Below are 16,843 nucleotides of genomic sequence, written 5' to 3'. Positions count from 1 at the left end.
CTCCGGAAACCAGCACGGAGGTCACAGACCCGCAGACCAGAGAGGGGCGGGGGCCAAAGCAGGTGAGGGCTCCACACGTCCAGCTTTCCCGTCACAAAATGAGCACGTCCTGGGGGGACACGTACAGCGTGGTGACTGCGGTTAAGGTCACCGATCGTGGACTGAGTGCTGGAAGCTGCTCAGAGAGATGACCTCCTCATCACAGAGAAGACTCTGGAACTACATGGGATGGGGTGTTGACTAGACGCCGGGCGGTGACGGCTTACCCCGCACCCGGACCTAACGTAACATAACCGTGTGTGTCGGCGACAGCAAGCCTGCCGACGGCCCGCGCTCCGAACATGCCAGCGACCGCTCGGGGCTTTGTCACACGCGGGTGCAGAGCTCTAGCTCCTCGTGCTTCGGACACGAAACAAAGGTTCCCACTGCCCCATCCACCACACTGAGCCCAGCGGGAGGGAGCGGCCCCTTGCCCACATCCCCACCCTCCCAGGTCTGAGGGCCCCGCAGGCCTGTCTCCCTGGGGCCCCGTCAGAGCGGAGGCCCCTCCCTGGAGCGGCGAGGCTCCCGACCCCGCACTGTGCTCCTCTGCTCCTGGAGGGGCAGACAACAGCCACCATATCTCTGCTTTTGGGGTAGAGACAGGAGGTCGTTGAGGGGGAGGACCTCGTAGGACCCAGAGAACCGTCCAGCATGGGGCAGGGGTTGGAGATGAAATTGCCATCCCATTAAAGAACGGCCCTGCACGGGGTGATGGTTCTGAAATTAACTGGTTGTCCTGGGCTTCCTCTGGATGGTCCCAGAGTCTGGGAGGCTCGTAAGCAGTGTAGGGGAGGCTCCCCCACGCATCACGGCGGGATGAGGCCTGAGAACAGAGGGGCCATGGGGCTTCCTGACTCGTGGCCGCCTCAGGCAGGGACACCTGACCTCGCTGTGTTCTGCATCCTGGCCGTGTGCTGGGACCCCTGGGGACAGTAGTCAGCAGGAGGTGGGTACAGGTCTGGGAAGAGGGCACGGCCGCCCTCCAGATCCCCGGGAGGCCCCCTCGGAGACCTCACTGGATGCAGGACAGGGTCCCACCAGCTCACCTGTTACCCAAGGAAAGCGTGAGTGTGGAAGGCTAAGAAAGGTGTGGGGCAGGCGTTCCCTGGCCAGAACCCAGAAGCTTCCCGAAGGCAGACACTGTGCTCTATCCACCCACATGCCCGTTGGTGGCCCCACCAGTGCCCGGGGGGCTCGGTCCCGGTGGAGGTCATGATGGTCAGGTGTGGGGTTGGGCCGAGGGACGGGGCAGGGCACGTACTCGTTGAACTGGTCCTTGGCGGCCTGCAGGGCGTTCCGGGGCTGGGGGTAGTTGGAGACCACGACGGAGGCCCGGGGGCCACACAGCTGCTTGAACAGAAGGTTGTCCACGACGGCCAGCGCGGTGGCGGGGGAATGGTAGGCCTGGTTGTTGAACAGGGCGGTGACCACCGTCCGCTCGCCCACGTCTCTGAAGGACACTGCCACCAGGCACCGCTCGTTGAAGCCGCCTCCCTCCACCGAGGCCCTGAAAATCAGGAACTCCTCCAGATCACCTGGGGGGACAATGACAGAGTCCGTGGGCCCTGGAGCCGTGTCATGGGAGGGGCAGGGCCTGAGGCTGCAGGGCTCGGGTGAGTGGGGACCCTGTAGCCACAGGAGGCCACATGGATGAGGCGAGCTCCTCCTCCTGTCCCGGGCTGGGGGAACGCTAAAGGGAGCAGCGGCGGGCCAGGGTCATGTGGCAGGAGGCCAGGCTCTAAAAGGCAGAGCTGTCTCAGGTGATGGGCGCTGGGCTGCCAGGGAGGGGCTGCCCTCACGGGGTGCAATCAGCTAGGACCCCTGCCTGCGTTCCTGGTTCTAGTTTTTATGGAATGAGAAAGCACCCCTTCGTAATCAGGAAAAAAAAAAAAAAAGATGGTTTTTATAAAGAGTGGCCTGGGGCATCTGGGTGACTCAGTAGGTTAAGTGTCTGCCTTCGGCTCAGGTCGTGATCTCGGGGTCCTGGGATGGAGCCCCGTGTCGGGCTCCCTGCTCCGCGGGGAGCCTGCTTCTCCCTCTATCCCTCCCTCTGTGTGCACGTGCTCGTGCCTTCTCTCTTGTTTTTTTTAATTTAATTTATTTTTTGACAGACAGAGATCACAAGTAGGCAGAGAGAGAGGAGGAAGCAGGCTCCCCGCCGAGCAGAGAGCCCGATGTGGGGCTCGATCCCAGGACCCCGGGATCATGACCTGAGCCGAAGGCAGAGGCTTTAACCCACTGAGCCACCCAGGCGTCCCTCCCTCTCTCAAATAAATGAACAAAATCTGAAAACAAAACCAACAGTACCGGGGGGAGGGGCCCAGGGGGGAGAAGCACTCCCTCGTCACCGGAAGAACCGCAGCCGATCGCCATTTCAGGTCTTGGACACCCCCCCCCCCCCGGCATTTGGGTTCTGGGCAGCCAGGACCCGCCTCAGTCCTGCTGGTCCTCACTTTAACATGAGCCCAAGGCCTGCTCCCAGCCTGGGGCAGCGTCCGGCTGTCACCACTGGGGACAGAGATCGTTCGGGCTTGATGGGATGGAAGAAAGCGCAGTGTCCCCTCAGTGCATGATGACTCTGGCCAACAGCCTTCTCCCCCAGGGGCAAGGTCTGAAGGTGTCCGTGGTTGTCGTGATGGGGTGGGGGAGGGGGAGGCTTCCGAACGTCCCCCGTGCGTGGGCTGAGAAGCCAGGCTCAGACGGTCGGCCGGGCCCTGGCTGCCGCTTACCCAGCACCTCCCGCGGCTCCTGGGCCGCAGCCTGCAGCATGTCCTTTAGACGCTCCGCCAGCTGCTGATCCAGCCGGGAGGCCCCCGGCACAGCGAAGGGCACGACGGTGCGGCCGTAGGCACCCAGGGTCAGCTCCAGCTTGGGGTCGTCGAAGGTCTCAGAGGAGTAGTTGACGGCCAGGAGGGCCAGGGTGACGCACGTCAGCGGGACCAGGACCTGGGCCACCACCATCTTCCACTCGCGCAGGCTGTAGGCGGCCTTCTTCAGGAACATGGCCCAGAACTGCTGGCAGCAGAGCGCGAGCTGCGGCAGAGGGATGAGCTGCACGGCTGCCGCGCAGGCCCGGCCTGGGACCCCCGTGCAGCGGCAGCCGCCGGACCGGTCCAAACGCGAGCCCGGGCCCCCGGGCTGACATACGTGCCCCAAGGCCCCAGGGCTGCTTGCAAAGCTCCTTCAGTGACGGGACGCGGCCTCGGAGGCAGTCACACCACCGTGGAGGCCCGGCGGGCGCTGGGCACAGGGGGACCAGCTGTGGTCCCACAGGGGAGCCGAGGCCTCGGCCCTTGCCCAGACCCTGGTGGGAGGACCCGGGCTGCGCTCACAAGGGAGTAGAGGGGCTGCCCTTCGCTGTCCTCGCAGCGGGGGCACCAGGGTCGGAGGCCGGCTCAGCCGTAGGCCCGCTGTACCCCTGGGCCCAGGCCCCCTGTGCTCCGTCTGTGAAAGGGCCGATGCTGCCCTCTGCCTCACTAGTGATCACGAGGCCCACGGCTAGTCCTCCGTCCACAGAGCACCGTGAGCGTCATGCGCTACGTCCGCTCATCGGTGAGCAGCCCAGCGACAAAAGGAAACAACAGCTGCCGGTTCAAACACTCCGGGTTTTCCTCCTCCCTGGCACGACCGTGTGACCCGCAGTCTGACTGCTTCCCAGTGAGTTGCGCTTCCTTCCACAAGCCCTCATCTGCCCCCGTGGACAGCTAACACGTGGGGCTCAGGGGTCCCCCAGCCTCCTGCGCTCACCCCAGTGTTGAGCTTGGCAGTGGTACAGTCGTCCTCGATCAGGGAGCCTACGCCGTTGGTCGGGTCCATGACCCCGCACAGGTTGCTGTCCACGGCCCAGTCACTCGCCCGCCTCTCGTGCTGGTACTGCAGGGCAGGGAGCTGGATGGCCTGGATGTCCATGCTGCTGTCCACCAGCTTGCCGACCCTGCGCCGAGACACAAGAGGCCTGGTCACCGCTCGGCTGTCCCCGCGGGAGGAGGAGGAACACGCCATTGGCTGTCCTGGCTGGAGTTTCGTTCCCTCACTCGCTTATCAACAGATGCCCCAGACACCGGGCACCGTAGCCGAGCAGAGTCCGGCAGAGACAGACAACAGACAAGGGCCCTGCCCTGCCCACAAGGACTCCGCCTCCCTGGGAGATGGGCCAGAGCCAGCATTTACAGCCAGGGCCGGCGTGTGGGGGGGGCGCAGGTGTAAGGCCGGCAGGCCCCTGGGTGCTGGGCCACCCCGGTGCCCAAGAGTGATCTCAGTCGTGAGCACTCGCCGCCCTGGTGCCTGCGCTAGGATCTGCCCGGGATCCTCAAGGACAGACACGCACCTCACACTTCCTTTTGTACATCTGGTTCTTAGCACTCTGTCTGCCAATTACGCCCTCAAGACAAGCCTGGCAGACACGTTTGTCGTCCCCGCCCGCGGTTCTGGGCATCCGCCCGTCCAGCCCCCACCTTCATCCTGGACAGACACCTGCTCCAGGAAGGGGGCCCGGGGATGATGCTGCACACTCCCCATGAGGAAGGACGGAAGTTTCCAGGGCCTGAGCTCAGGGGCCCTCTGCTGGGTGAGTGCCGCGGGGAACGTGGGGCGCTGCTTGCAGCCGGCAGCCCGGCCGCCCGTGGGGGGTGTTGGGTGTGACATTAACCAGGCGCGTGCGCCCATCCGTTGGAAGCGTGTGTCTACTGACCGGAGGAAGACCTCTTCCATGGTGGTGATGGAGGCCCCGAAGCTGGCGATCCCCAGCTCCTTCCGCTGCTTCTCCAGCTTCGAGAACAGACTTTCAAACCTGGGAACGAGACCCGGAGTGAAGAACCACATCTCAGTGCCTTCCCAGGCGGCTTGTTTCTCTGTCTGGGGGAACAAAGGGACCTCCGTCCTTGAAAAGCCACTGCAAAAAACCCTGCGGGCTTGGTGTCCTCCTTCTCTGTCCCCATGGGACCTTCTACCCGGAGTACCCGGGCCTGTGGGGGCGTTCCGTAGTACCGGTCCACGTGAAATCCCAGAACAAACCCAAAGTCCTGCGGGGTGGCGCTTTGTAGGAGAAACGAACACGGGGTGAAGGTACAACCCATCACACAAGTTTCTGCGGGGCAAACAGAGCCCACAGAACTAGCCAGCGACCAAGTGCGAAAAACTACAGCAAAGAACGGGGAATGTTGACATGTGGAACACTCTGGCAGATAAACGAGCAGCGGACAGAACATGCACCGCCCCGAGAAAGCAGCTCCTAGAGGCAACGCGCCATGGCCAAACCCCACCGCCCGCTCGCGGAGCGGAAAAGCCCAGCCTCGCCCGCCGGGTACGCGGGTGTTTAGGAAAACGGTGCTGGACGCTCGGGCCGTGCCGTAGCATAGACCCCTCCCACCCTGCTGACAGGGACGTCAAACACACCTCCTTTCTGGGAGGGAACGGGGTACAATTTACCCCACGACTGGGACTCTAACCTAAGCGGGGCTCACTGGAGGTTCAGAGACCTTTCTAGAAGAGGGTTCACTAGCATGTTTTCTGGGGGAAAACCACGAGCAGGTGGGCACAACGTAGACACTGATGACGTCGTGGCGTAACCGGGTCAGGGAACCCCTATGAATGTATGAAAACCCCACCCTCAACTGGGCTTGTGGCAAGATTAAAAGAACTTTCCAGATTTACACCGACATTTTCTTAATGTGAGTTGGGACTTTGGTTGTCACCCCCCCCCCCCACACACCAGGGCTCTGCAGGACGCCAAGCCTGGCACCAGGAAGATGCACAAATACAGACCCCACAGGAACTCGGAGCGGCTGCCGCGCACGCCCGACCCGGGGCCGGGGGGGCACACACTCTCCCTCTGGGTAGGTCCGCCGGCTCACGGCACTGGGAGGCCTGCCTGCCGGGCCCAGCAAGCGGGTTCTGCCCTGTGCTGTCATGGGCCCCTGCTGGCGGAGCCCGACAGGGACAGTGGTAGGGGGACTTTACGCCTGGAGCCCCAGAGGCCCACGGAGCCCCCTCCTCCGGCCCGTGTAGGCCCCAGCGCGCACCTGTGCGTGCTCTCCTTGGGGAGCACGAAGGACAGCTCTGCGCCAGCTCTGCTCTCCAGCGAGGCAGTGGGGACGTGGTGCTGCACCAGCCGGGAGATGGCCTCGGGGTCGCAGTGAGGCTCCTTCACCAGCGTCATGTGGTAGCCTGCGCCTGAACACCAAGGAGGCTGTCTCCCCGGGCCCGGGCTTCCGAGGAGGGCCGGCTCAGGGGGGAGGGCACCTCGGAGCCCCTGGGTGCCCGCTGTCCTGAGGGCCTGGCCTCCCCACCCCTGCTGGGCAGAGATGCCAGAGGACTTGCGGTAGGGGCTGCTGTACAGCAAGGACACGAGGCCCAACTGGGACTAGACTCCTGGCTCCAAGTCTCAGAGGCTGTGACAGGAGCTTTCCCTGAGACCTGTGCTCCCTGCTTTCTCTGCCAGGGAGCGGGGACCATGGCCGTCCTCTCCAGCCTCCCTCCGTCCTGAGGGGGACGTGGCAGGGTGTCTGAGGAAGGAAGCTCGGCTTCTGTTTTTGCTGTCTCCCGTGGGCGGGACCCAGGTGGACCAGTCACGCTAGACTGTGTCGGACTGCCGTTGAGAAAGGAAGCCACGATCAACGTGGCAAACCACGCACCAGCCACCGGCCCTGGACCTGCCATGGGCCACTGGCGTGAGAGCCTCTACGCTACCGAGCGTGGCCTCTCCAAGGGCACCGCAGGTCTCCGCGGGCACTCGGCTGCTCTCCTTCCCTGTTCACAGATGGACTTCGTCCTAACCAGCTCAGACTCTCGGCACCTTGCTCCCCGCTCCTGTCTCAGGGGCCCTCCGGGGAAGCAAACGGTCCCCAGGCCAGGGCGCCTGGGGAAGGGAGGCCCGCCCGCCCGCTCACCGTACTTCCGCTTGAGGAACAGCGGGGACCCGCAGCACTGCAGCTCCCCCTTGGCCATGATGGCCACGCGGTCCCCCAGCAGGTCAGCCTCGTCCATGAAGTGCGTGGTCAGCAGCACGGTGCGGTCGCTCTTGTGCTGCTGCAGGAGGTCCCAGACGGCCCTCCTGGAGACGGCGTCCAGGCCCGAGGTGGGCTCGTCCAGCATCAGCACCTGCGGGCAGAGCGGCGGCCGCTGGCAGTGGGGGCAGAGCCGGCGCGCGGGCCGCGGCTGGCTGTGCAGGAGGCCCCGTGAGGCTCCAGTCTGGGAAGATGTGGCCGTCCCCACGCTGGCCGGGGCGCTCTGCTGGTGTCCGGTGGCCGCAGCCAGCCCGAGCCGCGTGCGGGCTGGAGCCCGAGGCCCCAGGCGGCCATCCCCGTGCACGGCCTCCCACCCGCCTACCTTGGAGCCCGCTATGAGGGCGATCCCGACGGAGAGCTTGCGCCTCATGCCCCCGCTCAGGCACCGGCTCAGGGAGTCCTGCTTGTCCTCCAGGCCGAGCACGTGCAGCATCCGCTGGACTTCCTCGGGGCACTTCCGATGGGACAAGCCCTTCAGCTGCGAAAGCGGGCACGGAGAGGTCCGGCAGGGGCTCCCGGCGGCGGGGGGTGGGGGTGGGGGGGACTGGCCCGTCCGGTCCGCAGGGAGCCTGGCCTCGGTGTCGCCCCCTTCCCTCCGTGAGCAGCACCTGGTGGCCTCACGTCCCTCCCTGCCCCCACTGCAGGTCCGCGAAGGCTTCTCAGAATGGGTTCTGCTGGCTGGGGGCTGGGGCTCACGTCCTGGGGCACGAGCTCGCAGGCCACGGAGCCGGCAGGCGCCCCGAGTCTGCTCAGCTGCCAGCTCACCTGTGCGTAGAAGCGCAGGTGTTCTGCGACCGTCAGGTTGTCAAACAGCACATCGTGCTGCGGGCATAGGCCCAGGCTCTTGCGGATCTGGACCATGTCCTGTGAAATCTCGTACCCGTTGATATACGCCCGTCCGCTGGTCGGGGGAAAGAGACCTAAGGGAAAGCAGAAGACCCGGAGGTGTGAGCTCAGTGTGGACACCCACTGGTCGGCACTAGCGTGCCCCGGGTCGCAGTCACGCGGCCTCGCTCCATTCTCCCCAAGCAGCCTGGTCACGAGGTCGCCTGTGAGCCTGCTCCCGCCTCGGTGGGTGCGCGGGCCTGTGGCAGGGCTGCTGGGGCAGAGGCCGCGGCCCCTCACCTGTGAGCATGGAGAGGGTGGTGGTCTTCCCTGCGCCGTTGTGGCCCAGCAGCACTGTGATCTGCCCCTCATACAGGTTCAGGTTCAAGTCTCTGACGGCCACCTTGCCCTTGTTCCCCACTCTGAACACCTGAGGCAGAGGCAGAGGGAGCCCTGGACTGCGGGCCCCGCCCCAGCTGCCCTCAGAAATGCCCCCGGCTTGCCCACCGGAGGGTCTCAGTCAGGGCGGAGGCGGGAAATTTTGGGCAGGGTCTGACTGGAGGCCGTGATGCTCCCAGCCGCTCTCGGCAGGTCCCCAGTGTCTATCCCTGTGCGGTGAGCACAGCTAGCGTTTGCTGACTCAGGCCTGAGTCCCCCGGGGCCTGGGGATGGAACCTGGAGAGTGGCTGGTGCCCGGAGAGCTGGTCACAGGGCAGCCACAGGGGTCCTAGGGACAACATGGCCTGAGGGATGGTCACTGGCTTGGAGAGAGCCCTGGACAAGGTGGCAGGTGTCACGCCCTGTGGCTCGAGGTCCCCGTCCCTGCCCAGCCCACAGGGGGTGGCACCTTGGTCACATGCTTGATCTTGATCCCAGCTACCAGGTCCTCTGGCTCAGCCTCAAAGTACTCGGTTCTGAGCACCTTCTCTGGGTCATCATCTTCCTCTTCTTTTCCCAAAACCTTCCGTGGGCGCCCGCACCAGTACGAGGGCTAGGATGGAAATCAGACCTGTGATGAGCAGCTCATCCTGGTTGGCTCATCTTGTGTGTGATGAAAGCCAAACCTTCACCGACATGCTGAATACACACAGCCCGCGGTCCTCCATAGGGCGCACCGCCAAGGCCATAAAGTGTCCCCGGGGGCACAGGGCTTCTCCCTCCTCTACCCTGGGGAGGCTCAGAGTCCCTTTCCTGACCTGCCGTCTGGGCACACGGTCCCTGGCAGCCTTCCCCAGAGTACAGACAACGTAATCCAGAAAAATAAAACTCAAAAATGCATGTAGGTAAAAATCCAAAAGTATATTTAAAGACAGACCCATACGTTTATAGTTAAGATAGCTAAATCAGGTTAAAAGGAAAAAGGTAAGTTCCAGGCATCTTTACAGCACGATCCCTTTCTACAGACACAAGCGTATGTATGTGATGCGCACGTGTGCAGAAAAACAATCTAAACAGGGTCAGCCCGGTTCATCTCTGGTGATGGGATTGTGCGGGGTCATTGTTACTTTGTGGGCAGAAAAGCCAAGGGGGTGTGTGTCTGAGCGGAGGCCGGGCGTGGGGCGTGCTGGTCCCGTGACAGCAGCATGAGCCCTTCTCGCACACCTGGAGTGCAGTGCTCCTCTCGGCTCGGGACAGGCCTCAGGGCCTTCGGGGACACACGGCTCACTGACCGCACGAGGGACGGGGTCACGTGCCAGGGACTGCCCGGAGCCCGAGCAGAGGGCACCTCTCCCCCCCGGAGGTGGCCAGTGTGCGGAACTCACCATGACGAAGAAGTACCAGGGCTGGGGCACGCCAAACTCCCCTGGGAGCACGGCCTCCACATACCAGGTCACCAGGCCGTAGAGGACGGAGTCCAGCAGCAGCATGCCCAGCACTTGCCCGAAGGAGAAGTTGTCATCCACGTTGACAGGACTCAGGAGGTCTCGCCACTGGACGCCCACGCCTGGAAGACACAGCATGGCCCACGTGCTCACCCACGCACGTGCACGTACACTGTACACGCGCGCACACGCACGGATACAGGGACGCGCGTGCATGACTCGGGGAAGTCCCGCGCGAACAGTGTATATTCGGTACAACCCTTTCCAAAAATCACAAGCTCTTGAGACACAAGTAAAGCTCGACTTCTGGTCCCCATAGGTCTTGATTTGGACCACCACAGACCAAACGGGGCCTGCGGCCTCCACACGGCCGGCTACCCTCGGTCGACTCCAAGGGGCTGTGCTCTGGTCTTGGTCACTTTCAAGCGACCAGAAGTTTGCCTGTTTTTAAGTTTTGCCTTGGTCTTGAAGACCAGGAGCTGCCCTACAGTTAGGTTCTTGGTTAACAGCTTTTAAGAAAGTGAACCCCGGAAGGCCCAGTGCATTGAAAAAGTCTACATTTATCCCACACCGCTAGACACTAGACGGTTAAAGGCCAAAGTGCGAGAAGACATCGCCACGGGAAAACAACCTAAAAAGAAGGCCACACGGAGGATCCGCGACCTCCCTCCTCCCATAGACCCACACTAGGGAACCACAAGAGCCAGGGCTGTGAGACGCGAGACCATGAGACCACGCAGCCCGAGACAGAGAAGCCGGGAAGCACGGGGCCCAGCGCCCGCAGGCGCGCAGGTCCGTCCCCACACGGGAGAGGCCAGCACGATGTCATGGCCACGCAGAAGCTCACGCTCACCCTCCTGCCTCTTCTCGGCGGCGACAGCCCCCTCTGCCCCTCCGAGGTCGTCCCCAGAGCCCCCCCCCCAGCAGGTGGGCTTCCCCATGGGGGCCTCTCCACCCTTCAGAGCTGTAGGCTCGACCCCACCCTTGAAACCCAGCAGGCGGCCCATGTACCGGTGACGTGTTTTATTCGACCCCCGTGATATTTAATGAAATCAGGAAATTCCATGAAAATCACAAAAACAGTGCTGGGCTGTGACTCCCACTCACTGCGCAGGGAGGCACCCGCTCCGGCACCGACCAAGAGCAGGGGGCGGGTCAGCACCCACAGACTCTGAGGCCAGGGCCTCGCTGTCCTGAGCACCCCAGGCGCAGGCTCACCCAACAGGTATCGAGCAGGTCCCCACGGGACGCGGGTGCTCACGTCTGCTTTCCCGCAGCCACAGCCGCTCCCACGCAGGAGCTCGAGGCCAGTGGTGGCCATCGCTGCGCTGGGCACGTTAGCGCTCTGTCCCCTGAGGGTCCGGGTCTGCACCGCCTCCCCCGGGGCTCCTGCCGCGCCTCCCATCTGCGGGGGCAGGAGCCTCCCCACCAGCGAGCGCCTGCGTCCCCTGCCGTCCCCTGCCCCGCTCCGCGAGCTGTCGTGCTCTCAGCTGGAGCCGCGTGCGGAGACGGCCCTGAGCACGCTCCCCTGTAGCTGCCGGCCAGGGCCGCTCATCAGAAGGAAGAGACTCACCTTTGGCTTCAAATTTCCCGACGAGCTGGGCTCCCATCGCCATGGCAACGTTGGACAGGAGACAGGAGAGCAGCTTTTGGCTGAGAGTCATCCAGTTGTACCGGGGAGCAACGAAGAAGTACGGGACGTAGGTGAAGAAGTATAGGAAGGCCCCTGCGGCGGCTGCCATGTTGGCTACGGACGAGAGAAGACAAGTGTGCTGAGCGCGGGGGGCGCCCGGCATCGGCCACTGCGCGGGGACGTGGGCCCCAGGGCTGGCGGACCCCAGGCTTGGCCTCTCCTCTTGGCACGCGCATGCTCTGCGGGGACCCTGACCTCACCTGGGGCCGCACGCCCTCCCCACCCAGGCGACCCCCACACGGATGTCCCCAGCCCTCTCCTGCAGACTTTGCCCTGACAACGCACAGCGGACACCGCCCAGCCCAGCCCAGGCCTGCTTCTCACCTGGTCCGTCCGCTCTCACTCATCCGTTCCACAGACAGGTCCTGTGGCCGGCGCCGGGGCGTCTGTCACAACCACACACGCGAGCCCCTCCCCTCCCGGAGCTTGCAAGCCACCAGGGACACAGAGGGTAACAGAGCAGAACGGAGTGTGCCGGGTAGGGACAGTCCCGGGCAGAGTAACAAGGCACAGACAGGGGCCAGGCATTCCCTGGGCTGGGGCCGTGACAGTAGCCAGCGGGCCAAGGACAGCTCTGACGGGAAGGTGATGCGTGGGAAAGGCGTGATGGGTGAGTCGGGGAGAAGGGCCTGGCTGTGGTCCGTGCTGGCGGCCCTCAGATGCTCGGGGCTTACGACCCCTCTATGGCCTTAGAAGTGACTGAGGACATCAGAGGACGTGTACTCACGTGAGTCACGCTCGCACACACACACGCCCCAGTTCTCACCGTACAGTGACCCAGTACTAAGAAAATGTAAAGATTTTTCAGAACAACAAAGCCACTATAAGTTAACATAAGTATTTTCACGGAAGTCAACTATATTTCCGGCAATTTAGTGAGGAGAGTGGCATTGTGCCCCGTGTCTGCAAGCCTCTGTAGCATCTGGTTTAAGGGATTACGGCTGCTCTGTGGTCGCCCTGTCGTGGTACGCTGCTTGGGGCCTCACACGGGTTCACAGCTGGACAAGGGACAGGCACGTTGACAGGCTTCTCAGACCCTCGCAGGTCCTCCCCCTAGATACAGAGTCACTCAAGCACCGTGCCCCAGGCGGTCGTCTCTAAAAGGCCGGGTGCCGCGGGGACCCAGGCTGACCCAGGAACCTCTCACACTCTGCCACATGCGAATCCGCTGGTCAGCTTTGCACTTTGAAGGGGCTACTCCTTGGGCATGATCTCATCATGTGCTGTGTCGGTCGTTCGGAACGTACCTTGTTGACTGTGCAGACCCTCCCAGAGTGGACACGATTTATCGTACACACGGAAATATCACGTTGGCTGATGTGAGCTCCAGTCTCCTAAGAGGCTACGTACTGGGTCTCCGTCAAGCTCACGGTGTTAGGCTCAAGTTCGTAAACTCCTGTTTTTTGCTTGAAAGCTAGGATTTCACAATTGACATCAAATACTGTCAAGCGCTCTTAAAAGACAGCTCACGTTTGAGAAATGCGCCTGCCGGACACTCAGATATGAGTAATTATAGCCCAAGGCTCGTTCTTTGGAGCGAAATTCTGTCCCAGGAGGGAAGTGGCTAGTTTAGCCGACAACTCGGCCACGGCACACAAGCTCTTCCTCAAGACTATCGTCACCCTTGAGTACGCAACCAAGCACGTAATGCGAACCTCCCGTTTCATCCCACGGAACGTTTGTGAAAAGTATGCTTAAAAGTCAAGGTTTAACAAACTTAATAAATTTTTGCTGCTCATCAAGGACATTTCTGCGTGACGTCAACACTTGTTTGTTGTTGGCTTGCTGGAGTGTGTGCGGGGATGGCGCCCAGTGCAGCTTGGGGCCTGTCTTGACTGGTGCCTTTGCTTCTGGGCCAGTCCATGCACACATCAACGTGGTAGAAAAGGCAAACAGCATCTGGGTATTCTTAGAAAAATAGTTTGTACTTTGCGAACCCCCCAAGGACCTTGCAGATCCCCAGGAGTCTGCGGACTGCACTGTGGAAACCTCTGACCTGGCAGAGGAGAGCGCGCTAGAAGGGGGTGTGGCCAGCCTAGAGCAAGGGGGCTGGGCAGGGCCACAGGCGAAGGCTGTACTGTTCCCTCCATTCCTTCCGAGTGAGACCGGTGGTCAGGGAAAGGATTGAGCGGAAGAGTGCCGGGCTCTGGAGGCTCACACTACTGACTGTGCCCAGAGCTGAAGCGTGCAAGGGCAGACACTGGGCGATAGGTGGAAGCCACCACTTTGAACCCAGCCAGTGACAGTGGCTGGGTGGGGCAGTGGAGGTGGCCGGGACCTGAGCTGCGGGTCTGATCCGACATGGTGTAGAACGTGAGAGAGAGAAGGATGTCAGGCATGATTCCAAGGTGTTCTGGCGAGAGTGGCAGGAAAGACAGGTGCGCCCAGCAGAAATGGGGGATGGGCTTCTGGGGAAAAGGTCAGGAAGTGATGGTGGGCACAGCTGGGTGTGTGCACGCCGAGCATCTCAGGGAAGGAGATGAAGGAGAGAAGCCACAGCTGGGGCTTGCAATCTGGGCATGGGCCACATGTCCAGAGTCCTCCAAGGAGAGGCATGTGACAGGAAACACAGGACTGCAGGATCAGGGAGTCATGGTTTAGGAACATGTGAAGAACTTCCACCGAAAAAAGGGGGATGTTTTCCCCCCAAAAATGGATGAGGAAACAAGAGTAAGTGGATGCCTACAAGAATCAGCTAAATACTCGACAAAAGAGAAATACGGCCTGAGAAAGGAAGGCTCGGTAGATTCTAGAACATACATGGTCAACGAGACAACCAGGGAGCTGGAAGACAGCCAAGAGGAAGTCACACGGACTCAGCACGAAGACGTCTGTGAGTATGAAGGAGAGGCTGGGAGACATGAAGGACAGACACCGCCTCATGCCCACCAGGACGGCTGCTATCCGAGCTCGGCCCCAAACCAGGACGTGAGGAGCGCGGCGAGGGAGCGGAGCCGCCGGCGCTCTGGGTGGGAATGTAAAGTGGAAACAGCCCGGCAGCTCCTCAGACAAACGCAGGGCCAGCACGTGACCCAGCCATGCCACTACTGGGTACCCCCCCACCGGACCGGAGGGTCTCAAGGTTGTGTCGGCACGCTCGCGTTCCCAGCAGCATGACTCCAGGCGCTAAGATGTGCACGCATGTGTGCGTGGAGAGGTGGGAGGATGAGCCCAAACACCCCATCCGCACAGCAGGAGGAGCCCCGCTGCGACGGGATGAACCCCGAGGACGGCAGGCTCAGCGAGAGAAGCCAGCCACGAAGGGACGCACACTGCGGGAGTCCACTCGGGCTAGCTACTTAGCACGGCCACAGCCACAGAGACAGAAGGTGGACGGTGGGTGCCAGGGCCGCGGGGGGATGGCGAGTCGGTGTTTAGGGGGACACAGCTTCCGTCTGGGAAGACAGAGGAGTTCTGGGGTGGGGGTGGGCACGGTCACACCACCCTGTGGGCACGCTTGCTGACCCTCGACTGGGCGCTCAAGGACGCCGGTGGTGGCCCACTGCTCTGTGTGTGCTGCGGCCAGAGAAAAAGACGGCGCAGGACAGAGCCAGAGGCTCCAGCTGAGTCTAGAGAAGACAGCGCGGAGATGGCGGAACAGAGTCTGGTGCACGTGGGAGCGGAATCGTGCGGGACTGAAACAAGACCTGAACCCTCAGACAGCGCTGGTAAAAGAGGGAAAGCACAGCTCCACGGGGTGGGGGGCGCACCTGCGGCCACGCTGTCCAAGAGCAGCAGACACACGCCCACCTACGGACACACGCCCTTGCACGGAGACACGCCCACCGTGGGGACACGCCCACCGCAGGGGACTCGCCCACCTAAGGTGGCCTCGCCCGAGCTCCGCAATACGCAGGTGGGAGAGCAAGGCTAGGACGGTTCCGGACACACACCCAACAGGAGGAACAGCTCCCCGAGCTCCGGGAGAACGACTCAGGCCTGCGCCACCCCGCGGGCCGAGTCAGAGCACAGCCCCCTCCAGCCCGCCGGAAGGAACCCGCCAGGTTTCCTGGACTGGGGGTCCCTGGGGCGCCCCGGTCCTGGGGGTCGGCCGGCTCACCTTTGCTGAAGAATGTGCTGACCATGAAGCTGAAGGAGATGGAGGAGACGGCAAAGCACAGCAGGAACACCAGCACCAGCGAGGGGTCGCTGTGGGTGAGCACCGCCACGCCCTTCTTCACCTGCGCGGCCCGGGAGGCAGGGACAAGACCGGGACACCTTAAAGGTCGCCGGCCCCCAACAAAACCGGGGCGGGCGGGAGAAGGGCCGACGCACCCTGAAAGCCCTGAGCCGAGGCTGGGGTTGCCCAGGGTGCTGTGGCGCCTCTGGCTCTCCTGTCCATGCGACCGCCACGTGCTCCACGAGGCCACACTCACCTGGACACAGAAGAGGAGGGTCACGAAGGAGACGGCCACGAGGAGGAAGAGGAAGAACAGGAGGAACCAGGCACACCAGTGCAGCCAGCTGCTGAGCCCCATCATGCGCATGTACTCCTGGGGAGAGGACCACCGTGGGGACAGGGCCACACGCACGCGCTCCGACACGCCTGCCGCTGTGGGCTGGAGCCCGTGCGTCTGTGCGGATGCCCATGGGCCAGCAGGGAATGACCGCGGGACAGCCTGGGACACAGGCCCAGCACGCGCCAGGCAGAAGATGCAGTCCAGCCGCGCCGTCACCCCTCGCCCTCCTCCTCTGTCTCCCTGGTCTTAGGTGCTGCCCCCTTCCGGCGCCCAGCGGGATGAGCCCACCTCGCCCTCACCCCGCGCGCTCCCGCCCTCCACTGAGATTCAACCATCACTGAACATCTGCCACGTTGGTTTTGCCCACGCATCTGTGGGCATAAATGTTTGCTTCTGAGCCATTTCACATCTGCTGCCAACTGCATCCACGTCACCGCTACGCTGCCGTCGCGTCCAGCACCCACGCAGACGGCGCCCAGGCCCCGCTCCCGGCCCCGCTCCGGGCCCCTGCCGGCAGCAGCTCACAAGCCCCCGTGATCACAGATGTGGCACCTCTGAGAACATTCTCAGTGTCGTGGCTGCTGCCAAAGGAAGACCCTCAAAGAAAATCTGGGTCATTTCGGCCGCGCTGCCGACGTGAGTTTACGGGTGACGCAGTTGCGCAGCTGCGCCTGGTTAAGGCAAGGACCCTTCCATACCCCTTCACCCCCGTCCCCCTGGGCCTGGCGGTGCAGACCCGCAGCTGTGCTCGCCCCGTGCAGTGCGAACGGGCCTTCTGTGTGGCCCCCCCCGAAGCGTCCGGCCTGGGGGGTGGCTGTGTTCCGCAGAAATTGGATGAGTAGGCATATAATTTAGTGTTTTATACTGGCCGCAGCCAAAACGTTAACGAGCCACTGAAATTAGTTCAACACTGTCCCCTGCTTGACCCAGCACATCCGAGCCGCGGTCGTTCAGCGTGTCAGGCCCTAGCGCGCCGCACACAGCACGGCTGCTTCA

The 16,843-nt window shown here is 62.8% G+C and overlaps 1 protein-coding gene across 2 annotated transcripts in view; it reads right to left on the bottom strand.

Annotated features, from left to right (window-relative positions):
• The window catches only part of ABCA3 (ATP binding cassette subfamily A member 3), a 37,874-nt gene that overhangs the window by 7,614 nt on the left and 13,417 nt on the right, over nt 1–16,843 (bottom strand). For both annotated transcript variants that reach the window (XM_045992579.1, XM_045992578.1), the window contains exons 9-22: nt 15,764–15,880; nt 15,448–15,568; nt 11,268–11,441; nt 9,635–9,816; nt 8,719–8,862; nt 8,172–8,301; nt 7,812–7,966; nt 7,369–7,524; nt 6,930–7,140; nt 6,063–6,213; nt 4,733–4,831; nt 3,790–3,976; nt 2,772–3,075; nt 1,304–1,577 (exon numbers count right to left, since the gene is read on the bottom strand). In XM_045992579.1, the coding sequence (XP_045848535.1) occupies nt 1,304–1,577; nt 2,772–3,075; nt 3,790–3,976; nt 4,733–4,831; nt 6,063–6,213; nt 6,930–7,140; nt 7,369–7,524; nt 7,812–7,966; nt 8,172–8,301; nt 8,719–8,862; nt 9,635–9,816; nt 11,268–11,441; nt 15,448–15,568; nt 15,764–15,880 (2,405 nt within the window). The remainder of the gene's footprint in view (nt 1–1,303; nt 1,578–2,771; nt 3,076–3,789; nt 3,977–4,732; nt 4,832–6,062; nt 6,214–6,929; nt 7,141–7,368; nt 7,525–7,811; nt 7,967–8,171; nt 8,302–8,718; nt 8,863–9,634; nt 9,817–11,267; nt 11,442–15,447; nt 15,569–15,763; nt 15,881–16,843) is intronic.

Source organism: Meles meles, chromosome 21 (genome assembly GCF_922984935.1).
Source record: "Meles meles chromosome 21, mMelMel3.1 paternal haplotype, whole genome shotgun sequence".
Lineage (NCBI taxonomy): Eukaryota > Metazoa > Chordata > Mammalia > Carnivora > Mustelidae > Meles > Meles meles.
Note: the sequence above shows the minus strand (reverse complement) of the source record. Positions and strands in the feature narration are given on the sequence as shown.